Source organism: Leopardus geoffroyi, chromosome B3 (genome assembly GCF_018350155.1).
Source record: "Leopardus geoffroyi isolate Oge1 chromosome B3, O.geoffroyi_Oge1_pat1.0, whole genome shotgun sequence".
NCBI lineage: Eukaryota > Metazoa > Chordata > Mammalia > Carnivora > Felidae > Leopardus > Leopardus geoffroyi.
In genome coordinates, this window is record NC_059337.1 from 6,990,642 (window position 1) to 7,016,466 (window position 25,825).

The 25,825-nt window shown below is 56.6% G+C and overlaps 2 protein-coding genes across 10 annotated transcripts; both read right to left on the reverse strand.

The window, feature by feature from the left end:
• Positions 1-706: 706 nt before the first annotated feature.
• ISG20 (interferon stimulated exonuclease gene 20) lies at positions 707-11,985 on the reverse strand. Of its 5 annotated transcripts, none has more exons than XR_006704400.1 (5): positions 11,726-11,985; positions 11,180-11,431; positions 4,472-4,733; positions 2,836-3,036; positions 707-943 (listed from the first exon to the last, which is right to left on the reverse strand). XR_006704400.1 is itself a non-coding variant. In XM_045448693.1 (4 exons), the coding sequence occupies exons 2-4, from the start codon at positions 11,405-11,407 to the stop codon at positions 857-859; spliced, it is 516 nt and encodes a 171-aa protein (XP_045304649.1). In that variant the 5' UTR covers positions 11,408-11,431; positions 11,718-11,894; the 3' UTR covers positions 707-856. The 5 variants fall into 5 exon arrangements, 2 of the variants coding, with proteins under 2 accessions (XP_045304649.1, XP_045304650.1); XR_006704398.1 differs by having other exon boundaries at positions 11,718-11,975; XR_006704399.1 differs by lacking the exon at positions 707-943 and adding an exon at positions 2,430-2,710 and having other exon boundaries at positions 11,718-11,976.
• A 5,012-nt stretch (positions 11,986-16,997) lies between these two features.
• On the reverse strand, positions 16,998-25,619 carry AEN (apoptosis enhancing nuclease). 5 transcript variants are annotated; one of them, XM_045448696.1, is made up of 5 exons: positions 25,511-25,604; positions 24,252-24,455; positions 20,272-20,887; positions 19,626-19,826; positions 16,998-19,064 (listed from the first exon to the last, which is right to left on the reverse strand). In XM_045448696.1, the coding sequence occupies exons 3-5, from the start codon at positions 20,821-20,823 to the stop codon at positions 18,828-18,830; spliced, it is 990 nt and encodes a 329-aa protein (XP_045304652.1). In that variant the 5' UTR covers positions 20,824-20,887; positions 24,252-24,455; positions 25,511-25,604; the 3' UTR covers positions 16,998-18,827. The 5 variants fall into 5 exon arrangements, with proteins under 5 accessions (XP_045304652.1, XP_045304654.1, XP_045304651.1 ...); XM_045448698.1 differs by lacking the exon at positions 25,511-25,604 and adding an exon at positions 22,101-22,239 and having other exon boundaries at positions 24,252-25,486; XM_045448695.1 differs by lacking the exon at positions 24,252-24,455 and having other exon boundaries at positions 25,511-25,619.
• Positions 25,620-25,825: the final 206 nt, after the last annotated feature.

A 25,825-nucleotide genomic window follows, 5' to 3' on the forward strand; every position in this document is an offset into this window, starting at 1 on the left:
GTGTGCACCCTCCTCCCCACACGCCATGCACGCCCTTCCGTCAGAGGTCAGGGACCCACAGCAGAGTGCAGTTGCTCTCCCTGGGGTCTCCCAAGACAATAACCCCCAGTTACTGACGTTTGCTGGGTGCTCAAGCTATGACAGGCGTGGTGCTAGGGGCTTTGTACGCAACATCTCACGAGAACCCTAGGAATTGTTAGAATCCCCCATTTTACAGATGGAGAAACTGAGGCACAGAGCCATTAAGTCACTCGCTCTGGGTCACACGGCTCCTACATGCCAGAGCCCAGAGTCCAGCCTCGTTCTCTCTGACTTCAGAGTCCCCTGCCTTTGCTTCCTCGTTTTACAAGAGGAGGGGCAACTTGCTGAAGGTCACTTCGGGAAGCGCCCCCCACAGTCTCTGTACCTCGGCTTCCGGGCTCCCCAGGGCCTTGGCACCCATTCCAAGATGACACGAACAGACCTCTGAGCTGGGTGCCACTCCCCTGGGCATAAGCGCAACAGAAAAAGGGAGGCAGAGGCAAGGGCATTATTTAGCTGCATACCACCTAGATTCCTCAAGGATTCCACATTATTAAAGAGACTGACATACGCTCCCCAGCCCCCCATTCCAGCCCCGTCTTCCCTGTTGCCTAAGCCTCACGTGGACCATGGCCCGTCACCACCACCCGGCTCCAAAAAAGGCAACAGGAGTAGCCACTGGGGCAGCAGAAAAAAATATAGAGCCATTTTACTACCAAAGACGCATTTTCCAAAAGCAGGGGAGTTGCCGTCCCGAAGAGAAGAAGACCCTGGGGGAGTCCCTGCGGAAGGGGCCGGCTGGAGCTGCGGTCACCCACCACCGGGCCGGCAGCCCTCAGCGGGCCCGAATTTGCAGGGAGATTCGGTAGAGCTCCATCGTCGCCCTGGCGTCTTCCACCGAGCTGTGTCCAAACTGGCTGTTCTGTAGACACATGGACAGAGCAGGGGGGGACTTGGGGTAGGGCTGAATGCAGAGACCCCCTGTGACCTGGGCCTTCCCCGCCTGCACCCCGGTTTCCCGGGCCCTGAGGGGGGTCGGTGGGTGAGTGTCCCCAGGCTTCTGACACCCTGGACTCCGCAGGTGGCTGGAGCAGGCCCGGCTTCTCCTGTCTGACCCAGAGCTGGGGCACTAGGCCCAGGCACGGCCAGGCACAGCTTCCAGCATCCGGAGAACCAGGCTGTGTCCTCGAGGTGCTTATAATCCGGTGAGGGGAGGAGGGGCTGCAGACACACAGACACAGAGGGGGCTCCAGGGGACCAGGCGAATATAAAAAAAATACTCCAGGGCACCTGGATGGCTCAGTTGGTTAAGCCCCGACTTCGGCTCAGGTCATGATCTCACAGTTCAGGGGGTTCGAGCCCCGTGTCCGGCTCCGTGCTGACAGCTTGGAGCCTGGAGCCTGCTTCTGATTCCGTGTCTCCCTCTGCCCCTCGTGCTCTGTCTCTCTCTATCTCAAAAATAAATATGTTAAAAAATTTTGTTTTTGGGGCACCTGGGTGGCGCAGTCGGTTGAGCGTCCGACTTCAGCCAGGTCACGATCTCGCGGTCCGTGAGTTCTAGCCCCGCGTCGGGCTCTGGGCTGATGGCTCAGAGCCTGGAGCCTGTTTCCGATTCTGTGTCTCCCTCTCTCTCTGCCCCTCCCCCGTTCATGCTCTGTCTCTCTCTGTACCAAAAATAAATAAAAAACGTTGAAAAAAAAATTTTTAAAAATTTTGTTTTTAAATGCCCCAATGATGTTTCTAAATGCTACTTGCTCAGCACTTGGGTGAATCCACCTGCTGTGTATTCTGTCCTCCGTCCTGCGTGCCACAAGGCTAACGGAGGGGTCCAAAAGCAGGCTCGTGCCCTGCTCCCTCCCCACTTCCTGGTGCCCTCCCCTCCCCGCCCTCCTCCACTAAGACTCGCCCTTCAGATTCCTGAAGACCTGCTTTCCTTCATCCCTCCCTCAACCCAGGAGTTCCTCAAGCACAAGGCCAGCCCTGCTCAGCCCTGCGTCTCCAGCATCCTGACCAGCCCGGCACAGAGTAGGTGCTAATAAATACCTCCCCCACGTGGACCCGTGGCTGCTGGTGCCCGGCCCACCTCCCTCGGCCCTGCCACCTCCGTGAGCCCCCAAGGACCCCCCCTTCTGGGCCTCGCCGGAGACTACGAGTGCCGAGAAATGGGGGCTCCGGGAGCAGCAGCAGCCCTGCCTGCTGGGAGCGGTGTGTAAATACCGCCGCTCCCTGGAAAAGATCTGAGGGCTGCGTTTTACCCTGTTCCAGAGGCCCGCAGTGGGATTAAACGTCAGTTATCGGGGCGCCTGGGTGGCTCAGTTGGTTAAGCATGCGCTCAGGTCAGGACCTCAAGGTTAGTGAGTTCGAGCCCCGCATTGGGCTCTCTGCTGTCAGCACGGAGCCCGCTTGGGATCCTCTGTCCCTTACCCCCCTCTCTCTCTGCCCCTTCCCCGCTCACACTGGCTCTCTCTCAAACATAAATCAACATTAAAGAAAAAAACTTCAGTTATCCACAGAGTAACTGGCTGGAGTTTAAAAACAAACAAGACCTATATTGGGCGCTGGGCTCCACCAGCACGTCCCGGGGTCACCTCTGGAATGAACCTGCGCTCGGGTCCTCGTCCAGGGCCGGCTGCTGGGGAACCCCGAGGCCAGCGCCCCTCCTCGCTGGCAAGCACACGGCCTCTCAAGGCTGTGGGGGAGACGCAGAGCGCCTTCGGGGTCCAATGCTGGTTCTGGAGCCCCGGGGGGGTGGAGGGGCCCGGGCCCTGGGGGGAGGGGCCAGCCCCCCCCCCCCCAAAGCAGGCAGGTGCTCACCTGGATGCGCCGGCCGAGGAGGCGCTCGCTGAGCACGCGGAGGGAGACGCGCTCGCAGTCCTGCAGGCCGGCCTCCCGCCACAGCAGCCTGTCCACCGACGTGTCATGAACGGAGTAGTCGTTCATGTTCTCCTTCAGCGCCTGGAAGTCGTGCTTCAGGTCGTGGCCCACCACCAGCTTGCCCTTCAGGAGCCGCAGGATCTGTGGTCAGGGAGACGCGCGCCCCGCACATCACACGGGGTCCTCCGGGCGGGTCTGGGCCGACTGAGGGTCCTCGCGGTACGGGAGGGAAGCAGTCCCTCCTCGACTTGCTGTGTGGCTCTGAGCAAGCTGTCCTCCCTCTCTGGGCTTCAACCCTCTCTATCATCTGTATAATGAGGAGGCTGGACCGGGCCTCTCCTCATGCACGAGTAAGGACAGTGGCACCTACTGAGCACGCCCATGTGCCAGGCACTTATCTAAGTACGTCACCTGTGTCACCCTGTCAACAAGCCTGCTGTGACAAGCAGATGAATGACTTCCCGAAGCTGCCCGTGCCTTAAACCCCAGAATCCGGAGCACCTTACACGCGGAGAGAAGTTAAAGCTGCAGGCGGGCTTGGGGTGCAAGGTGAGAGGTGATCTGGGCTACCCGCATGGGCCCAATGGAATCGCAAGGACCCTTCCAGGTGGAGGGCCCTGATTTGCCCTGAGAACCTGACCTGCTCCTGCTGGCCTTGAAGGAGGAGGAGGGGGCCCCGGGCGGAAAAGGCGAGGAACGGCACTCCCCCGCAGAGCTTCCAGAAAGGAACACAGCCCTCCCCACACTTCAATTTCAGCCTTTGAGACCCGGGTCAGACCGTGGAGCCGTGGAACCGAAGGATAACCCGTTCGTGTGGCTTTAAACCACTAAGCCTGTGGTTTTGTAGAAAGCAGCCGTAAAAAGCTAACGCAGCCCATGTTTTGCGGATGAAAACAAAGAAGTGGAAGCACTAAGAGAGTGAAATAATTTGCCCCAGGTTACTCTTCAGGATCTTAAAGCAAGTTTGCGGATTCCTTGACTCCGGCTCTCACAAAAGATGGAATCCAGTTGAATTGAATATGGACCGGCCCGTGTGACTTCTGACTTCTCTGAGGGCCAGTGTCCCAGCAGCCCGGAGCTGCCCCGAAGCCACCGTGCTGGAGGGACCACTGGAGGCAGAGAGCCGAGTCTGAGGGGGCCCCGGCGCCAGCCACGGGATGGGTAGGCAAGCCAACCTCCCGAGGTTCCAGCTCTGGGCCTGCCGGGTGCCTCTGCCTCAGCCCAACGGCTGTCCCCATCCGCCCCTGACCAGACTGCAGGTGCAGGAGCAAAGTAAATATTGACATTGCTTGAACCACTATGTTTGGAGGCGATTTGCTAAGCACCATTAGATAACTGGGGTGGCCACACAGCTGGTGAGTGGCAGGGCCAGCCTTCAGAGCCAGCGGACTGCCCGTCACGAGCACACTTAGGAAGAGCAGGCCTGCTCCTGGCGTCCACCAGCCCAGGGGCCGAGCTTCGGGAGTAACCGCTAAAGTACCCAAGCCTCCCATCTGGACTCCGTCTCCACTCCCCTCCCATGGTGGCCCTGGGGACAGCCTCCTACCTACGGCCACGCAGGCTCCCCTTTCTTTACCTGGGCTGTCACTGGAGAAGGATGGACGGGGGCTCTGGGGCGGAGCTGTGTCGGGCCCCAGCTGGAGGGGCATCTTGGGGCTCAGGCCCCCCTCTGGACAGCTCTCCCATAGCTTCTGGCCTGTCTTCTGTGCCTGGGGAAGGAGACTGCCACCTGGCTGACACCCTCCCGTGCCCTGCTTCTGTTTCTGGTGGCCTTCTGAGACATCATGGGGGACATTGGTATGCTCTCCCTTGGCGACCACAGGATCATTGGGGCCACTCTGCAGAAGAGGAAGCCAAGGCTCAGAGAGATGAGGCGACTTGTCCCTGGCCACAGTGGTGGAAGCAGGACTCCGTCCATCTACTGTCAACAGGCAACGTCACCCCACCCTGTTCACACGGCTTTGTCAGGGCCTCCTCTGGACGGAGCCCACGCCTAGGGCCTGGGGAAGCTCTCCTGAGGAATGGACCGTGCTGGTTCCAGTGGACGTTTGGGGTGGGAGTCACCTGGTGAACCCCGAACTCTGGATTTCACTTTTTTTTCAATGTTTATTTATTTATCTTTGAGAGAGAGTGAGCAAGAGAGTGGGGGAGGGACAGAGAGAAAGGAAGACAGAGAATCCCAAGCAGGCTCCGCACCCAACTCAGAGCTGGCCGCGGGGCTCAGCCCCACGAACCGTGAGATCATGACCTGAGCCGAAATCAACAGTTGGACGCTTAAGCCCCTGAGCTGCCCCGGCGCCCCTGGATCTCACGTCTCTAACAGGTGGGGCTGGTGTTGCTGATCTAGAGGTCACCTGAGCGGTGAGGACACCGGCCCTCACCAGCAGCTCAGTCCTACTGTGGAGGAAAGGGCCCTGCCAGCCCGTGGCAGAGGGGTGGCGCTCACAGGCCCTGCAGGGCAGCTGTGGGTCACACACCTTTTCTGGCTCACATTCTTTGTGTTCCTGAACAATGTGGCCTGTTTCCCCCAACGAGGAGCTGGCTCAGGCCCAGTTCACACAAAGCCCTGAGGGACTGTCTGCCATCCCAGAAACTGCTGCACTGCTCCCAGGCGGAAGAGGACAAGAGTCGTCGTGAGGTAGGTTCCTGGGAAATTAATCACTTCCTGAGCCCCAGGGTCCTGGCAGGGGGTGGCTACAGTCAGCACCACTGGGCTCATGAGGAGACAAATAAAATAGTGGGGGGGGGGGGGTAGACAAGCAGAAGGAATCAGGAAAAAAAGAGATGAGTCTATTTAGCAGAGAGATGTCAGCAATGTTTCAGGCCAAAAACATGCTGGGCACTGGGCACTGGGCCGAGAGGGACTGCTGGGACTTGCTGTGTGCTCTCAGGGAGGTCACAGGCCATTTCTGGGCTTCGGTTTCCCCATTTGTAAGGCAAAGGCCTGGAGAGGTGAGGCCCATTAGCAGCCAGGGCTCCCCCGACTTTCTGAGACAGGGCCGGGGAGGGAAGAGGGGGGCCAGCCGGAGCCAGGGATGGGGAGAAGGTGCCAGCTGGCCGGACCTCAGGGCTTTGTGACCTGCTGGCCGCGGGACCTGCCCTCGGTCAGTGTCAGGAGTGCCAAACACAGGGGGCAGAGACTCGAATTCCTGGAAAGAACTGAGTGGGGAGGAGGGACAATCACCCATCTGCTCTCACAGCGCCAGGCCAGACCTCTCAACCCGGGTATTCTGATTTCCATGTCCCAGAGGAGGGGCCTGGGGACCAGAGAGGTTAAGAGGCTTGCCCAGGTGACAGAGCTGGTGACTTGAGAGCTGCAGTGAGGTGTCCAGACCTGCCTGACCCCATCAGTGTTATTATAGTTGTTATTACCACCTGCTGAGAACCTGCTCCAGCGTCATTAATGGCGGAGCGGAGAGCCATGCTGGGCCCGGGGCAGCGCCCAGATTTCCTGGATCGGGGACGTAGCCCCTACAAGGCCGGGATGATCACACCATCTTACCAACAGGGAAAGGGGGCTACAGAGCAGCGCGTACCCGTGTCACACGGCAAGGTAGCACCAGGACCAGTGGCCTGTGTCTGCCTGGAGGGTCCTTCTACTGCAGTGCTACTCTTGTTCCAAGTATTCCCCGGATGTTCCTGGTCGGAAAAATCACCTGGGGCCCTTATGAAAAATCTAGAGGGCCAGGCCTTACTGTGATCTTCAAGAGTGGCCTCAGTCTCCCCTTTCCTCCTGTCCCCTGCCCAGTTCTGCAGGTGGCCCTGCCCCAGCCTGTTCCCCGCACCCCCTAAGACTGCTTATGCCAGGGGAAACCTGGACGGTGAAGTCACCCTCCTCCATCTGGCCAAGCCCCAAAGACACCTGCCCCAGAGACCCCTGAGCGGGGGCGGGGCCCCAGCAGGAGGCGCTTGGCCCAGTAACTCCTTGTTCACAGGCTACTGTGGCCTCTCTTCTGTCTGCATTTCCCTCCTAAACCGGGATGTTTCATGGGATTCAGCTGTTTTGTTTGCCAACTAAAACTAATTATCCCTCCCCAAGCCTGGTCAGAGGGTAGATGCGACTCAGTGTACTGGGTTAACATGAAAGGAGCATTAATTTACAAAAGTAAGTTACACGCCATTAAAAATTACAATTAGGAAAACAAAACAAAACAAAACAAAACAAACAGCATTAATTAACTCACCACACTGAGTTGTATCACGGCTTGCTGTGTGTCCTTAAGCAAGTCACTGCCCCTCTCTGGACCTCAGTCTCCTCCTGGGTTCTCTTCTGAGCTGGCAGCCTGATTCATGGGGCTCTATAGGCCAGTTTCTCAACTTCCACACTTTCTCTGGTGTGTGTGTGGCTGGGGGAGGGGCCATCCCGTGCATTAGAGGATGTTTGGCACTATCCTTGGCCTCTACCCCCTGGATGTCTGTAGCAGGCCCCCTGCCCCACTTGTGGCAACCAGAAATGCCTCAGATAGTGAGACATTTGTCCCTTGGGGGGCAACACCCACTCCACATTGAGAACCGCTGCTCTAGATGATGTCAGACCTAGAGATTTCGGAAGGTAACAAGCGATTACTTTCCACTATGAAAGTAATGTAACCGGACACCTGGGTGGCTCAGTCAGTTGAGCGTCCAACTTTGGCTCAGGTCAAGATCTCACGGATCGTGAGTTTGAGCCCTGTGTCGGGCTTTGTGCTGACAGCTCAGAGCCTGGAGCCTGCTTCACATTCTGAGTTCAAGCCCCACTTCGGGCTCTGTGCTGTCAGCAAAGAGCCTGCTTCTGATCCCCTGTCCCCGCCCCTCTCTGCCCCTCCTCCGCTTGCACTGTCTCAAAAATAAACATTAAAAAAAAAAAGGTAATGTAACCACTTTACCAAAAATAAGAATAAAAAACAGAGGAGGGGGGATCCCCTGCACAATCTCAGTGCCCTATGGTAGCAACCCTCCAGGGTGGACTGGGTGGGGGGGGCTTAGTGGATCCCCAGAAACCCACTGGCTGCCATGGGCCGGTCTATGGCTCACCACTGGAGGGACCCAGTCACCACTCCTCGGGGAGGAAGAGACAGGTTGGTGAGCAGCCTCTGAAAGTTGCCTGCGTGAAACCAAAGCCTGGCGAGCCCTAATTCACCTGAGAGGCGTCACCCGGCGCGGGAGGCAATGATAGGCTTCTTCCCTTTGGGAGCTCTTCACATCTTGGGGCCCGTGAGCCCGGTCTCTGTCTCTGGGATTAGAACGCTATGGGCGATGGAGTGGGATCAAGCGGCCTTTGTGTCCTGGTTCATGCAAACAAATGACAGCCGTTGCCTTCTCCCGCCTGGGCTCAAACGTGGGGTGCCTAGCACTGTCCCACACATATACTGCATGCTCAGCATTCACGGAGCGCGTATACACGTGGATCGTGGGATCGGAACATCCCAGAGCAAGCTCTGGAGCCAGAATCTGAGTCTCTGCTCTACTCCTTCCTTGGACAGTTGGCTCAGCCTTGTGCCTCAGTTTGCTCATCTGTCAAATGGAGTAATGATACTGGTTAACTACTTCCCGGGGTTGTTGTGGAGAGTAAAGGCAGTGGCGTGTGGAAAATACTTAGAACGGCTCCGGGACACGGTGCTGGATACGCCCATGCTGCTTCGTCACCCCTGTGCTGTAGATGTGCCTCCTGAAGGCACAGAGAGGTTTAGCAACGAGCCAGAGGACACAGAGCCACGTCCAGACAAGTTCTAAAGACAGTGCACTTGCCCTCCACCTCCCAGGCTGTGTGCGTATCACTGCATCTTAACAGAAAGGCCAGCACGAGGGCAGAGGCGATTTCGTTCCATGCCGCTGCCAGAACTCTGTATTTTGTGAAAATCGGTTCAACTGTAGTCCCCCAAACATTCTCAGGGTACCTTCTGTGTGCAAAGCACACCATCCAATCTGGGGGCAGATAGAGTACACAGCAGGAACGTGGAATGAGGCAGGCCATGTGTGTGGACAGACAAGCTTTCAAGTACAGGGGCCGGGGCGCCTGGGTGGGGGCCCGGGCGCCTGGGTGGCTCAGTCAGTTAGGCGTCCACTAAGGTCATGATCTCACGATTCGTGAGCTCAAGCTCCGTGTCAGGCCCTGCACTGTCAGCAAGGAGCCTGCTTTGGATTCTCTCTCTCTCTCTCTCTCTCTCTCAAAAATAATAAACAAAAATAAATAAATAAAGCACAGGGGCCACAGCCAGGAGAACTGGAGCCCCCCACTACAGAGTCCAGTGTGGGGAGGTAGGGGTGGTGGACAGGGTGGGGAAGGGCATCAGGAAGGACTCCTCTGGCCTGGACCAGGGGCAGGGATGGGAGAGGGCAGGGGGAGGGGCTTGGAAGAGCACTGGCTAGATGATGGCTGAGCTGTAAGGGCAGGCAGGAATGGCAGGTGGGTAGGGTTTGAACGGCCATGAGTGTATGCTGGGGGGACCTCAGGCAATGGGGAGCCATGGGAGGTATTTGAACACTGGCGGTGTTCAGCCACGTGTGGCTGGCAGCCCCCTGTTGGACACACAGCCCTAGACTTTTGAGCCTGAGTTCTGAGTCCTGACCACATCTAGTTACCTAAAACTTTGAGAGTCGCTTACTCTTGTGGGTTGAATTGTGTCCCCCCGCCCCTGCCAACAATTCCTGTGTTGAAATCCTACCCCTAATAGCTCAAAATGTGACTTATTTGGAAACAGCGTCATTGCAGATGTAAGTACTGGTCATCAGGTCATTAGGGTGGGCCCTAATCCGATATGGCTGGTGTCTTCATAAAAGGGAAGTGGGGGACACAAAACAGGCACACAAGGCAATCGCCATTCGAACAAGAAGGCAGATATTAGGGTGATGCTTCTACAAGCCGAGAAACACCGAAGGCTGCCAGCAGACCCCCAGGAGCTGGCAGAAAGATGTAGAACGGACTCTCCCTCACAGCCTCAGAAGAGACAAATCTCTGCTACTGCCTTGAGCTCAGACCTCCTGCCTCCAGGACTTTGGGACAGTACATTTCTGTTGTTTGAGCCCCGCAGTCCGTGCTACTCCGCCATGGTGGCCCGAGCAAACCAATACACTTAGTTCAAGCAGGCCTCAGTTTCCCCATCTGCAACATGGGGATAACAGATGCTCGTAATAGCTAACATTTTTGGAGTCCTTACATAACACAGGCGCCCCCTCTAGGCACTTTCTCAAGCCTCACAATAATCCTATGAGGTTGCTGCTGCTATCGTACCCAGTTTCTTTTCCAGGTGGGAGAAACTGGGTGCGGAGAGGCCACCCAGGTAATTCGTCCAAGGACCTGCTAAGTCACCGGCCGAGATTCAAAACCGGCCCCTCCCAACTGTGAGTTACCAGCTCCTGAGAGGCCTCGTGGCAGGCCATTCAGGAGGCGTGAGTGAGCTCCGGGCGGCCAGTGCCCAGGATTGCACCCTGCGAGTAGCCTGCACTCAGTAAACAGTAGCTACCGTCGTGGGTGTCTCTGCAGCGCCTGGAGCCTGGCACGCACGTGGTGTGCAGAGTTGGGACGGACCGCGGTCCCTCTGTTCTTCGGGGACTTCCCCGAGCCCCGGCAGCCTAGATACTGATGAGTTTACTCGCCCCTCCAAACCTTCCCAGAAGGGACTAAAGCAGGTGCTAGACTTTGCTTCCCGTCTGGTGATTCAGAGAAACAGAAACAGAAACAGAAAGCGGAGACTGGAAAAGTCATCACGACAAGGTGAGGCAGGAGGGTGGGAGGTCCTGGGGCCACACGCTGACCTCTAGCTGACGGTAGGGCCCTACTGTGCGATCTGGGAACAAACTCCCGGAGCCTGGGGGTGGGTGGGGGGGGGGGGCTCTGGCCTGTTCTTCAAGACCTGAGGCCTGCTACCAGGGCCCAGCCGGCGAGGGCCTCACTTTCCTCATTTCCTCACGGGGTTCGCCAGTGGCAGCTCAGGGCAGAGCAAAGAATCGCGCTGTGGGGGGCATCAGGGGCGCTCAGTTCCCCCCATCACAAGACCAGCAAGGTGGACCCGATGCCCTGAAGGCTGCTCCCAGATGTGAGTCTAAGGTTGTCTGATGGAGGAAGGCTTCTGAGGGATGTGAAGAAGACACCAACAGGTTTCTCCGTGCCCTAGTCATGCAGAGGCGGAGGGGGGAATCTTCCACGGCTGGGGTCACAGGTCCCAGATGTGGCACCTGGACAAGGTGCCGGGAAGTGTGTGTGCGGATGGCGGGCGGCTGTCCGCAGGTTCCCCTCCCCCCCTCCCCCTCCCCCTCCCCCCTCCCCCCTCCCCCCGGCCTGGCTGGCACGCTGCCCTCCACTCACCTCCAGCCTGGCCACGGCAAATGGCGTGGCCTCCTGCATGTGCCAAGGTGTGATCCCACTGATCGGGGTCCTGTAATCAGTGATCTCCCCTTCCGGCCGGATGAACTTGTCGTAGAGCACGGTGCCGTGGAGGTCCACGAGGCTGCAACGAGCCAAGCCGCTCTCCCCTAGGGGCCCCAGCCCCACCATCTCGCAGTCCATGGCCACCACCTCGGTGCCGCTCTCCATGTGTCACCAGGACCCGCAGACGTGCTGGACAGGGGAGGCGGAAGGGGCATCACTCAAGGGCAGACCGAGGCCTCGGGGGTCCTCGGCCACCACCCAGCCAGCCTGTCCCCTCTGCCCTGTCTGTCATGAACGCCATCTGGCAACAGGGGAAGCTGGCCCCTTGCCACCCCGCCCGGCTTCCTCAGCCCGGCGGTCCCAGGGCCTCTGGTCTGGCCCGGCAGCCTTGGGACCGCCAGGCCCCCTCCCACCCACTCCCCTGGCCGCGGCCCTGCGGAAGCGCCTTGGCCTCGCCGTCCCAGCCCCCACTCACCTGCCCACCTCTGGTGCCCTCGGCTCACGTCTGCTTCTCTGGTGCCACTTCTCAGCTACCACACTTGCTCTCAGCTGTGACTCATCTCTGACTTCAAGCCGGGAATCCTGTCTCTGTTTCAGTTTCTGGTTTGTTATCAGGCGAAGTCAGGGGTGGGAGGCCGGGGCAGGGCGGGGCAGGGCTGCTCCTTATCCTCGGGCTGCTGGCAGGTGGGGGGCCCAAGGGCCTGAGTCACCACGGACAAAGCTGGCAGGTTCCATGTCCCCATGTCTCGCCTCCCCCCCCCCCCCCCCCACCACACACTTAAGTGCTCAGAAGAGCCCTCCCCTCCTCAGATGATGCCGCTGACGTGGATGCAGCAGATTGCCACATTTTTCTTTCCTTTCTCACCCTCCGCCCGCCTGTAGAATAAACATCCCCAGGATGGGAGCCCAAGGAATGTCCCACAGCTTCTGGGGCCATTACCAATCTGACACTCTGTGAGGTCTCCCATGGGGGCAGGGGGAGCTGGCTTGTGGGACATTGAGGCTATTCATAGGAAGGGCATGGAAGGTTGCGTGTGAGTAGGGCTAGCCTCACCCTCCGACCCAGGGAAGCCAAGCAGGCAAGGAGGGAGCCCCTAGAGGCTCCAGTGCTTTGGGGGTGCCTCAGAAACGACCATCTGCCTGCCCTCAACGGGCTCTGCCTCCAGCTGGGTTGACACTATTTGAGGACAAGGAAAAGAAAGCCTGGAAGGAGCCCCCAGCAGCCCAGCCATACTTCCTAGGGCTAGACCCACTCCCAGGCTCCTGACCTCTTACAACAGTGCCTGCCACGTAGAGCGTTCAGTATTTATTGACTAGATGAATGAGCTACAGCTGGGACAAAAACAGAAGCCAGTTTCAGTGAGGAAGTCGTCACCATATTCTGCGGTGAGATTCTTGCCCCTTGGAGCTCTGCCTCCAAGTTATCTGTCCCTTTGTTCCTTCTCCCTTGGCCTCCCACTGAGGCCTTTTCTGGCTTCTATTTAAAAACTGTACCTCGAGGTACAGTTAAGCATCCAACTCAATTGGTTAAGCATCCAACTTCGGCTCAGGTCATGGATCTCAAGGATCATGGGTTCGAGCCCCGTGTCTGGCTCTGTGCGGACAGCTCAGAACCTGGAGCCTGCTTCACATTCTCTGTCTCCCTCTCTGCCCCTCCCCCACTTGCGCTCTGTCTCTTTCTCTCTCTCAAAAATAAATAAACGTTAAAAATGTTTTAAAAAAACGGGGGGCGCCTGGGTGGCTCAGTTGGTTAAGTGGCCGACTGCAGCTCAGGTCATGATGTCACGGTTCGTGAGTTCGAGCCTTGCATCAGGCTCTGTGCTGACAGCTTGGAGCCTGGAGCCTGCTTCAGATTCTGTGTCTCTCTCTCTCTCTCTGTCTGTCCCCACCCCGCCCCCCAACCCCCGCTCAAACATTCTCAAAAATAAAGATTTAAAAAAATTTAAAAACCGCACTTCAAAAAATTAAAAATAGAACTACCCTACCACCCAGCAATGACACCACTAGGAATTCATCCACAAGATACAGGAGTGCTGATGCACAGGGGCAGAGGTACCCCAATGTTTATAGCAGCATTTTCAACAATAGCCAAATTACGGTAAGAGCCCAAATGTCCATCAACTGATGAATGGATAAAGATGTGGTTTATAGGGGAGCCTGGGTGGCTCAGTCGGTTAAGCGTCCGACTTCAGCTCAGGTCATGATCTCACAGTCCGTGAGTTTGAGCCCTGTGTCGGGCTCTGTGCTGACAGCTCGGAGCCTGGAGCCTGCTTCAGATTCTGTGTCTCCCTGTCTCTCTGCCCCTCCCCTGCTCATGCTCTCTTTCTATCTCAAAAATAAATAAAACATTAAAAAGAAAAAAAAGATGTGGTTTATATATACAATGGAATACTACCTGCCAATGAAAAAGAATGAAATCCCGCCATTTGCAACAATGTGGATAGAACTTGAAGGTATTCTGCTAAGTGAAATAAGTCAGTCAGAGAAAGACAGATACCATGTGTTTTCAGTCATATGTGGATCTTGAGAAACTCAACAGAAGACCATGGGGGAGGGGAAGGGGAAAAATAGTTTCAAACAGAGAGGGAGGGAGGCAAACCATAAGAGTACTGATTAATACAGAGAACAAACTGAGGGTTGATGGGGCGTGGGAGAGGGGAAAATGGGTGGTGGGCATTGAGGAGAGCGCTTGTTGGGACGAGCACTGGGTGTTGCATGTAAGTGATGAACCCCAGGAATCTACCCCCAAATCCAAAAGCACACTGTATACACTGTAGGTTAGCCAATTTGACAATAAATTATGTTTTAAAAAAACCACAACTGTACCTCCAATCCCTTCTGGGTTTCCTCTGTAGGAATAGTTAGCATCATCTGAAATCCCATGTACTTTACTCGCTCCTCTCCTCCTCCCCCTCTGCTTGTTTTGCTGCAGGGCGCCCGGCACAGCCCCTGTGACCGTACAGGGTGGAGAGGCTGCCACTGGGTGGCACCAAGCGGGGGCTGCAGGCTAAGAATGGATGATTCCTAACAGCGGGTAGGACACCGCTCCCTCTAGGCACCCTGACCTTCTGTCTCAGCGGGCGTGTGCTCAAAAATGTGCCTGCGTGGACTTGTAAGGTGTATGTGGCAGGTAGGACCAGCTCAGTCAAATGGCAGCAACTTGGTGTGGTTCAATTTAATACATGTAAAACTGCGAATGGAACACGGTTTTCAAAAGAAACACAGGGCGCCTCGGTGGCTCAGTCGGTTGAGCGTCCGACTCTTGGTTTTGGCTCAGGTCATGATCCCGGGGTCATGGGATGGAGCCCCGAGTCGGGCTCCGTGCTGAGCATAGAGTCTGCTTGAGATTCTTTCTCTCTCTCTGCCCCTGCTCTGCTCACACACGCGTGCTCTAAAAATAAAATAGTAAGATAATATAAAATAAAATAAATAAAATTAAATTACGGGCACCTGGGTGGCTCAGTCGGATAAGCGGCCGACTTCGGCTCAGGTCATGTTCTCACGGTCCGTGAGTTCGAGCCCCGCATCGGGCTCTGTACTGACAGCTCAGAGCCTGGAGCCTGTTTCAGATTCTGTGTCTCCCTCTCTCTCTGACCCTCCCCCATTCATGCTCTCTCTCTGTCTCAAAAATAAGAATAAAAAACGTTAAAAAAAATTAAAAAATTAAATTAAATAAATACAATACAATACAATACAGTAATAGGAGCACCTGGGTGGCTCAGTCTGTTGAGCATCTGACTTTGGCTCAGGTCATGATCTCACAGTTTGCGAGCTCGAGCCTTGCATCAGGCTTGCTGCTGTCAGTACAGAGCCTGCTCTGGATCCTCTGTCTTCTCTCTCCCTCTTCCACTCATGCTCTCTCTCTCAAAAACAAACATTTTAAAATAAATAAATCGCTCTCCCTCTGCCCTTCTCCCCCACTAGCGCTCTCTCTCTAAAATAAAACAATAAAAAAAAAATATTTTACAAGACACAAAAAGTGAGGGGAGCCTGGGTGGCTCAGTCGGTTAAGCATCCAACTTCGGCTCAGGTCATGATCTCATGGTTTGAGTTCAAGCCCCTCGTCGGACTCTGTGCTGACAGCTCAGAGCCTGGAACTTGCTTCCAAATCTGCGACTCCCTCTCTCTCTGCCCCTCTACCGCTCACACTCTGTCTCTGTCTCTTAAAAAAAGAAATAAATGTTAAAAAAAATTTTTTTAAAGACACAAAAAGTGAAAAAAACTCTTATATGTCAACAGATACGCAAAAAGATGTTCAAGATCTCTAGTTATCAGGGAAACGCAAGTTGAAACCAGAATGAGATGATCACCCCACACCCGCTAGGATACCTACCAAAAAAGATAAACGAGTAAAACCAAAAAACAAAAACAAAACAAAAGCCAAAAAACCCAGCCAACCAGTGTTGGTGAGGATGTGAAGAAATTAGAAAGCTTGTGCATTGGTGGTGGGAACGTAAAATGGTACAGCCGCCGTGGAAAATAGTGTGGCCGTTCCTCAAAATATTAGATACAGAACTATGATACGATCCAGCAATCTTACTTCTAGGTATACACCCCGAAGCACTGAAAGCAGATTCCAAAGAGACATTGCACACCTGTGTTCACAGCAATGTTGCTCACAACTCAGCAGGGGAAGAAAGCCAAGTATTCACTGAGGGGTGACTGGATAACCAAAATGTGGCATATGCACCCAAATGATTATTCAGCCTTAAAGAAAGGAAGGAGATCCTCCTGCATACTAAACATGAATGAACTTGGAGGACCTTACACTAAGTGAAATAAGCTAATCACAAAGACAAATAGTGGACGATTCTACTTAGATGAGGCATCTAGTAAACATCATAGCAACAGGGGTGCCTGGGTCGCCCAGTCGGTTGAGTGTCGACTTCGGCTCAGGTCATGATCTTGTGGCTCGTGGGTTCGAGCCCCGCGTCGGGCTCTGTGCTGACAGTTCAGAGCCTGGAGCCTGCTTCAGATTCTCTCTCTCTCTCTCTCTCTCTCTCAAAAATAAACATTAAAATAAATTTTTTTTAGTAAAAAAAAAAAAAAATTCATAGAAACAGAAGGCAGAATGGCAATTGCCAGGGGCGGGGGGGAGGAGGGAATGGGGAGTTAAGTGTGAAATGAGCAGTTTCAGTTTTGCAAGATGAAAAAGCTCTGGAGATTGTACAGCGATGTAAACATGCGTAACACCACTGAGCTGTGCACCTAGAAACAGTGAACATGGTAAATTTTATGTTATGTGTGTTTAATCACAATCAAAACCAAAAATTGTCTTAAAAAAGTGAGTACGCAGCTTCAGCAGAAGCAAATTAAATAAACTTTATGCTCTACAATAGGGTAGTGATAAAATTTTAAAAAATAGGGGCGCCTGGGGGCTCAGTCGGTGAAGCGTCCGACTCTTGGTTTTGGCTCAGATCATCACCTCACAGTTCATGAGATCAAGCCCCACGTCGGGATCTGCACTGACAGCGCAGAACCTGCTTGGCTGCTTGAATTCTCCCTCTCTCCCTCTCTGTCCCTCCCCGGCTCATGCTCTCTCTCTCTCTCAAAATAAATAAGCTCAACAAAGTATTTGAAAGACATAAATTCTGTAGCTTTAGGATGTTCTTACCACATCCCAAAGCATCATCTGGAAAGCCCCCACCTCAAATGCCAAAGCGCCCAGCAAGACTCAGTGCTCCCACACCTCCCGGTCTCTCCACCAAGCCACCCTCCCACCCCAGTCGGAGAATTCAGGAAGGGCCACTTCATCCACGTTTCTCGTTGAGTTTTATTCCAGAACAATTGGTTTTACAACAAAGCTGATTTTAAAGCCAGTACATTTCCCTGCTGGTAACAGCTCCATCTTTCTTCAACCCACAGCCCCAAGAGTCGAAGCTGCGCCCCAGCTGGGAGTCTGGCGCCAGCTACAGACTATTAAGGACTCCAGAACAAAGCCCTGGAGCCAGGCCAGCAGAGGTCAGCGCCTCAGCCAGCTCCCACTCTGCAGACGGCGAGGGAGCTGGCGACAGACAAGTTCAAAGTAGTGTGGTTTCAGCAGCGTCTCTCAGCTCCTGGCCCTGCTGCTTGGCCCAGACGGACACAGAAACCATCGTGAGCTTCCTGCACCCAGAGGGACGCGGAGTAGACACAGGTCACATGGCCGCAGGGAGAACCCAGCACCTCTAGGTTGTGTCCACGGCTGGCCCGGTGCCCCACCTGCTGGAACAGCTAAGCAAGGAAGGACAGTCCCCGTCTGGGCCGAAGCCACTCAAGCCAAGGGGCGTGTTCAGGTGTGACCCAGAAGAGGCTGACAGTGACCCTTGAAGAAAAAATAGCTGCTCCCACCGACCTCGGCTTGCGAAGTGCCAGGCACTGCGCTAAGCACTTAGCGTCCCCCGTGACAGTCCTGTGAGGTAGGTTATATCATTATCCCCATTTTACAGACAAGAAAACGGGCTCAAGAGTGAGGTCACAGACTTGAGGTCTCAAAGCTATTAAGTGGCAAGCCAAGATGGGGCTCAACGGTCTGTGTGGACCTGAGCTCTTGGTTGAACCTCAATACCCCCAAACTTCCCCTTAGGAAACAAGGAAAGAAGGGTGGGAGATGAAATCCTGACAGAGAGCAGTTCTAGAAATTTGGAGAAAACCCAATAACCACAATGACTGTGGATCAAAGTGCCTGAGGGGACCCCAGCCCGGGTGCGGGTGCACTGCACGGCCGCCACTGCCCGGCCCTGTCCCCGGGGGACACCCACTCTGCTCCCCTGCACACTGCTGGCCTTGCTCTCGATAAATAAGGTCCCTTGGGTGCAGTTCTGCACAGGGGTGCCGGGATTCAAGCTGCTGTCTTGTTCCTCAGGCTTGTGCTTAAGGGAGCCTCGTGCTGGATGGGCAGGAGAAATGCCCTACTAATTTTGGGTCAAAATTAGTATGCCACACTCCCCACCCAAAGCCTATCGGCTTTCGTCCTCCCACCAGTGCCTGGTGACTTCTGGTGCCAACACCCCATGAGCCTGAGAGCCCTGCCATGCCATCGTAGCCTCGCGCTGGGTTCCCACTACGGCTACAGCCAGAGTTCCAGTTCCGAGAGAAAGCGAAGGAGGGCCCCGTAGAGTGGCCTTCACTCTACAGATTCAGGGCATACTCCTTCTGAACCTGACGTGCCTGTGGAGGACGGGGCAGAGGACAACAAGAGGGCTTTACCAAGTCACTGAGCTGAACTAACACCCCAAGGAGGAGACATCATCCCTATAGACAGCGCAGCCTGGGGGCGGGGAAGGCCAGTGACAGCCAGGACCGTCTGTGGCACACTCCCTCCTCGGGCTGGGTCCTCACAGCTTGCCCACCTGACGTTTTCACGGTGTCTATGATGAAGCACCATTAGCGACCACAGGAGTGGGGACAAAGTGCCCGCAGTAGCCCTGGGGAGGGGAGGGCCGCGCCGTGGGCAGAGGGAGCCAGGAGGACCGGTGGTCCCAACCCCCGGTGCCGGCAGCGGGCTAGCGGCACCCTGTCCTGCCCAGGACACGGTGCCCGGGGCTCGCTTGGCCCCCACGCACCACTCGCCGCCCTCGGAGGCCGCCCGGGAGCCTCCCTGGCCTCACTCGCCTCTGTCCTGTGCGTCCCCCGCTCCTCCACTGGGGCCCTGGGCCAGGTCCTCCGGCCAGTACCGGTCCTCCATGTACTGCTCCGTGTCTGTGCTGCTGTCAGGCTCCCGGTCCTCCGGGCAGGCGGGGAGGCTTCTGGCCTCCTGCTGCTCCCACTGCACCTCGACCAGCCGGTAGAGCTCCATGGCCGTCACGGCGTCTTCCACCGACGAGTGGCCGTGCCGGCCAGCCTGCGGACGACAGTCCCCGTCACTGCCCGCGGGCCCCGAACGCGTACTCTCCGAGTGGCTGCGCGCAGCTCGGGACTGGGCGGAGGGCGCGGGTGCCGCTCAGACAGAAAAGCTCAGCCATCGCACAGGCCACACGCCACCCCACTCCGCTGAGCCCACGTCCTCAGATCTACACCCGCTAGAGACCTCCGACTTCAAAGGCCTGGAGGGCAGGTGGGGAAACGCGGAGGGCAGTGGGAGCGAGGGTCACTGGCTGCCCCCGAGGAAGGCTCCATCCAGCTCTCCAGCTGCGCGATGGGAGCTCTACATGCAACATGCATGGGGACAGAGTGGAGGTGGGCAGGGGGCGGGTCTGGAAGACAGCAAGCAGCCCGCAAGAGCGTGGACACTGGGGAAGGACGGGGGAAGAGAGCACCCCGGGGCTGCCCGCAGACGCGACAGCCCACGCTTTACCCGTGTGCCCTGGACGGGGGAGGAAGCGGGACCGGAGCCTGGAGGCACAGCCCCGGCTGGGGCCCCCGCTCACTGCGGCCACCGGCCACCTGCTCCCGTGCCACGTACCTGGATCTTCTTGTGCAGCAGCTGCAGGGCCAAGTCCTTCAGAGAGACCCGGGTGCGCGTATGGAGGCCAGGCCGCTGGAGCAGGTTGGGCACGTAGGTGGTGTCCCGGGTCTGGCTCCGAGGGTGGACGTACTTGAGGGCCTGGAAGTCGTTGTGTAGCGCGTGCCCCACCACCACCTTGCCCTTCAGGAGCTTGAGGATCTGGTAGCAGAGAAGGGAGGTGGGAAGTCCCCACGGTCACGCTGCCAGCCTCACCGCTGGTGCCCGGATCCCGCCGAGGGGTGGCAGCATGAGGGGCGGGGGAGCCACGAGCTCCAGTCAGCCAAGCTGCCTCCAGTTTGAACCCAGGCCCTCCCAGTCACTACGACCCAGGGCCTACTTCAGCTCTGTCCCCGGTACAGGTGCTCTCCCCACGAGTAGTTTGGACCACGAAGGGAAGGCACGCGTGGGGTACATCTGCTAGCTCCTCAGTACGAGCAACCCCTTCCTGCTGGCACAGAATTCTTTGCAGAAGGAAGCCACAGTGTAGGCAAGTTAAGTAACTTCCCCGAAGTCTTTTGTTTCCACCGGCTAAGTGGTGGCTCAAACCCAGGGCTGCCCTTCGCTGGCCATCAGCCATCACACAAGCCCCCACCTCTGCCCTCACCTCTTTCTGGGCCACCTGGAAGGGGATGGCTGTGCGCATGTGCTGTCGAGTGATGCCACTCCAGCGAGTACGGTAGTCCACGATGGGCATCTCCGGCCGGATGTACTTATCGTAGAGGACGTCGCCGTGGTAACTCACCACAGAGCAGCGGGCCAGCTCACTCACCCGCCCGCGGGGCCCCGTGCCCACCATCTCGCAGTCTATAGCCACGCACTTGCTGGGCCAGGGTGCTGTGGATTCCCTGGGCGTGGGCTTTCGGCTGCACGAGGCACCTCCAGATTCATTCCTTGGACGCTGCATCCTGCTGCTGGTGGCTTCGGAGCCCGGCCGTGCCTCCGGCCGTGCCTCCGGCCGTGCAGGCAGTGGGGAGGATCCCGGCCCTGCGGGCGTGCTCAGCAGCCCCTGCACCTGCAGCAAGGCCTTCCGGGCCATGAATCGCTGGTGCTGTCGGCTCCTCGTCTTGTGCTTTCTCCGAAGCACATCCTTGGCATTCAGGCCAGCCAGGGAAGGGCACAGGCGCTGGGCAGACTCAGGGCCTTCCCGGGGTACCATCCCAATAAGCTCACCGCCGGGGTCCAGCGAGGCCCGGGAGGCAACGTGCCAGCGGGGCAGCGCTCTGCAGAAAGAACACAAGGGGCAGAGGGGCTGGGTGAGAACTGTGCCCCTCTGCCAGGCTGCCCTACAGCCCTGTGCTGTCTCAGGCTCCCAGGCCGAGTCGAAGACCTTTACGAATAAGCAATGCACTCAGGTCAACCCCACACGCAAATCACGGTTCTGAGTACTTTACAGGGAATCACTAAATATTCCCAACCCGAACAAGTATTATTATCCTTGTAATCACAGGCAAGAGAACTGAAGCAGAGAGACTAAGTAACCTGCTCAATTAATGAGACAAGAACTGATATGGACCCAGAGTCCAAGGTCTCAACTTCCAAGCCATAGCTTACCTCCAGTAAGCACTGGCATCAAAAATTTGTAGAAAGCTAGGAGTGCCCTGGTGGCTCAGTTGGTTCAGCATCTGACTTCAGCTCAGGTCATGATCTCAAGGTTTGCGAGCCGAGCCCTGCATCGGGCTCTGCACCGACAGCTCAGAGCCTGGAGCCTGCCCCCGATTCTGTCTCTCCCTCTCTCTCTTTATCCCTCCTCCACCATTCATGCTCTGTCTTAAAAACAAACTTAAACTTTGTTAAGAAAGGTATACTTTTGAGAAAAATAACGGTTCCAAAAATAGTGTGTGTGTGTGTGTGTGTGTATGCATGTGTGTGTGTATATAATCCCAGTTGTTTGTTTTGTTTTTTTTTTACTGTTTATTTATTTATTTTGAGAGAAAGAGAGCATGAGCAGGAGAGGGACAGAGAGAAAGGGAGACAGATAATCCCAAGCAGGTTCTGTGCTGTCAGCACAAAGCCGTTCAACACAGGGCTCGAACCCACAAACTGTGAGATCATGACCTGAACCGAAATCAAAAGTTGGATGCTTAACCGACTGAGCCACCCAAGTGCCCCCAAAATATGGTAATTTATTAAATGACTTTCTACTTCACAAATCACAAGAGCACGCGCAAACATTTTTCAACAGCTGGGCACGTTGTGAGGTCACCATAGGCTGTGGGCAGCAGCGTGATGGTAAACCTGCTCAGCTTACAAAGCGGAAACGGAAAAGGCCCTGAGCAGCAGTGTCTGCAGGTCTCCGGGGCCCCAAGCTCTCCATCACTGAACACCAGAAAGGCCTGCAGTTCACAGGGGGCTGCTAATCCCATGCAACAAGGCCAGCAGCCGCCCAAGAGCGGGGGACCTAGGGGGGACCTAGCTCGGAGAGCTTCACCTCACCCGCTAAGTCAGCTGGTACATTGTTAACAGACCAGAAAACCAGGACTTTCAAGCAGGCAGAGCAGGATTTAACTCAGCTCCGGACGGAGCGCTGCTGAGCTTCAGGCGGCTTGCATGCGAAATGGCCCTACCACCTTTCCTGTTGAAGACACGACACACGTGTGCTGTGATCTGCATACACCATATACAGTAGGGGCTTAATAACTACCTGCTTCCTTTCCCCCAGAGAGGTTTTTCTTGTACGTTTATTTATTTATTTATTTATTTATTTATTTATTTAGAGAGCGTGCACGCACACGAGAGGGAGAGGGGCAGAGAGACAGGGAGAGAGAATCCCAAGCAGGCCCCGCACTGTCAGCACAGAGCCCGACGCTTGAACTCAAGAAACGGGAGATCATGACCTGAGCCAAATCGAGCGTCAGATGCTTAACCAACTGAGCTACCGAGGTACCTCTCCCCCAGAGAGGTTAAGACTCTTCTCCTGGTTGGTAACGAACTCTTCCAAGGTCAAAGCTGCCTCAGCCTGGACTCATTGCCCATCCCCAGCCACAGGCCTTCCTCTTGCCTCCAGTCCCCCTCACATACGTCTCCTGTCCTGTCTACATCTTTCAGGAAGTCCTGCTGGAGCAGCCCTTCATTCCACTGGGCCGCCTGAGGCTCCCTGGGGTCCCAACCGGGCTCCGAGAAGTTTCATCTCACTGCAGAGACAGGGACAAAGCACCGGGTGTGTGCAGGGCTGGGTCAGAAGTGCCAGGGAAGCAGAACATGCTGAGGATGATTCTGGAAGACTTACCAGAAGAGATTAAATCTAAGTGAAGGAAAAATAGTAACCCTCGAGGTGACAGGGAGACAAATTAGTGGCCATGTTTGGTGCAAAGGCCTGAAAGGAAAGGAGCCCAGGGTTGGGGAAGGAAGAGGGGCCTGTGAGCAGACGATGCTGCTGGTGGGTAAATCACAGCTGGGGGAACTGTCCCTCCCCCCTTTCTGCTACTCAACCTTCTGTCCCCACTCTGAGAAGGCTATCGTACACTTCGGTGGCCCTACCCTAAGCTGGTGTCCCCAGGCTGATCTCTGCTGATCGACTGAGGGAGTCCCAGAGCACCCAGGGAAGTCACTGAAATACTGCACAGTAGCCCTAAGCCCAGACATTTATAGTCTAGCTGGGGAGCAAAGAAAGTCATCCCTCTACTCCTAACAGCACAACCAGAGAAGGGTCCGCTACACTTTCAGGCAGTAGTTACATACGGTCCAGCTCAAAGTGCTTGAAAGGCAGGCACAGAGCCTTGTGTGTCTCCGCCCCTTCCCCATCAGCCAGCCCAGGCCCCAGCATATAGCGGGTCCTCTTCAGAAGTGCGTGAAGGGAGCTGGAGCCGGGCCTGCTATCTGCCAGACCGTGGGGATGCCGGAGCTGGAGGTGACTGGGAACTCAGGGAGCTCCCGGTGTGGCAAGGAGACAGGCAGCCAGACACCCACCAGGGTGGGCTCAGGGATGGGAGAGGTGAACTAAGGACAGGCTGGCCTGGCCAAGGTGACTCACCGGGCCAAGTACTGGACAGACAGAAGCGCTGGGTTAGTGCAGCCTGGCAGTGGAAGCACATTTTGAAGAGTTTCAGGAAAGTCTGCCAGGAGTACAGAAAGGGGAGGGCATCCAGACAAAATGCGGACACGAAGTCCAGGAGGCAGAGTACATCCACTGTGAGAGGGCAAGGAGGCGGTGCAGCAAGTGAAAAGGAGGTAGGGGGTGAGGAGACGGTGGAGGGCGAGAGAGAACTGTGTCTGGAAGGTGCTGAAAGCATGGGCTCCGTCCAGAGATTGATGCGGGAACAGGAGCACGACTGCCTTATAGGAGGAGCTCTGGAGAAGAGTCTGAACAGGAGCAGAGATTTAAGAGGCGTGGGGAGGAGTGCTACTCCGCGACGCTGGGCCAGGGCGAGGCACGGTGCCCCACCCTGACTCATCGTCCCTCTGGCTGGCTCATCTACTCCCCAAGAAGCCTTCTCCCTTTTAGACGTGCACTTGGCCATAATCTGCTTCCTCATCTCGACAAGTCACATAGGAGAGCCGACAAACACAGAACCTCAATTTGCCTCAGCCCAGCAATGGGGAGAACGGGACCTAGGAGGACAAACTCTGATGCTGCTAGAAACTGACCTCTGTCGGGGAGGGGGGGGGGGGGGGGGGAGGGCCCTTTCCCTTCTGAAAGGTCTCAGGGCCCTGCAGGTCAGGAGTGGCTTCCCTGACCCTTCTGGCAAGATGGTTTCAAAGAAACCAGAAATTTAAGTTGCCTGAGAAAAAGTGGCCTCGTGCTTCAAGAGGTGGAGGCAGCCCTCTTCCATATGCCGGGACCTTGCTGACCTGTTGGAGACAACGATTAATTATCTAGGACTTGCCTCCCCTATCCTGGGCCCCCGATGGGAGCTCAGCCAGGCTGGAGACAAGTTTTGCTCAAATAACACAACTGTTTCAGTAAAGACAAGGTCCAATCCCCCTCCAGTCTGGAACCAGCTCTTCGGGGCTCGGCAGCCACAGGGCCTTCTTGTTGCAGGGGTTAGGGAGCCTTGTGGCCTAAGGGAAGGACCCCAGCACCCCAGCAGCAGAGGCCTCAGAGCCAAGGCCTCAAAGGAACCACGAAGTCCCAATCGCCGAGGGGGCTACCAACCTGCTGGCAGATCAGGAAGACAGGGCGGGTGCGGGCCCACTTAGCGCTCGGGCATTAAAAGCTAGACGACCCGGACCGAGTCACCATCCCCTCGCCACAAAAGGAGAGTTTATTAAAACCGAGGGTTGAACCAGGCTTGGGGCTTCCCCAAAAGCAGTTAGAATGTCTGTTTAAAACGCCTATTCCCAGGCCTACCTGCCCCCCACCCCCCACTATTCTAACTGCCATTTTGGAGAAGGGCGCCTGAGAATCTGTATTTCACCGAGCGCGCGACCCCACCCCCAAGCCCTGCTACGAATAATCGCCCGAATTTGAGCAAGTGTGACTCGCTGAGATCCCCGTGGACTCCCAAGTTCTCGGCAGGGAAACGAGAGCGCGAGGGCCCCGTACGGTCGGCCCCGGCCGCCCGCGATCCCTGAGGATTCCCCCCGCGGGGGAGGCCCGACTTCTGCCAGGGAAGGACTCGGAAGGCGGTCACTCGCTGGCCGCGGCGGCCGGGCCGAGTCTGCCAGGTCGAGTCCCAGCGCCCAGCGCCGCCCCCCCACAGGCCCCGGACCTCCGAGCAGGGCGGGGACCGGGCACAAGCTGCGCCCGGGGCCAGGCCTCCACGCCCGCCGGGCCGAGAGAGCCGGTCGGCCGGGCGCCCCTTGCAGCAGGCCGGGGGCGAACACCGCGCGCGGGGCCCTGCGGCCGGGAACACGCCGCGCCAGCCCACCCCAGCCCGCAGTCCCCAACAGGGTCCCGAGATCACCTGAAGTGCGGCGTCTGTCCTCCCGCCCGCACGTGGTGCTCAGACAGCCTGCAGCTCCCACATGCCCGGGCAAGCCCCGCTCCGGCTCCCCACCCATTGGCTCACCGAACGGCCACGCCCGCCTAACCCTTCTTCTGATTGGCCGGGAGCCTGGCTCGCGGCGGATAGGCGCAGAGAGGCAGAGGGGGCGGGATTCCTAAAGGGGTGTGGTTTGGGTCCGGAGCCGGCCAGACTCGCGACAAATTTTAAACGAACCGGAGGAGACCGTGACCTCTTCTTTCTGGGGTCGCGTTCCTCGGATCTGTGTCCCCCCAG

Bases quoted from the DNA above. Each gene is read 5' to 3' on its own strand.
- AEN (XM_045448695.1), bottom strand. From the start codon at position 20,823: ATGGTACCCCGGGAAGGCCCTGAGTCTGCCCAGCGCCTGTGCCCTTCC. The intron at 19,827-20,271 runs GTGAGGGCAGAG...CTCTGCTACCAG, and splicing joins TCCAGGTGGCCCAGAAAGAG to ATCCTCAAGCTCCTGAAGGG. The intron at 19,065-19,625 runs GTACGTGGCACG...TGTCGTCCGCAG, and splicing joins TGCTGCACAAGAAGATCCAG to GCTGGCCGGCACGGCCACTC.
- ISG20 (XM_045448693.1), bottom strand. From the start codon at position 11,407: ATGGAGAGCGGCACCGAGGTGGTGGCCATGGACTGCGAGATGGTGGGG. The intron at 3,037-11,179 runs GTGAGTGGAGGG...CCCTGACCACAG, and splicing joins TTGCCGTGGCCAGGCTGGAG to ATCCTGCGGCTCCTGAAGGG. The intron at 944-2,835 runs GTGAGCACCTGC...ATGTGTCTACAG, and splicing joins TCCTCGGCCGGCGCATCCAG to AACAGCCAGTTTGGACACAG.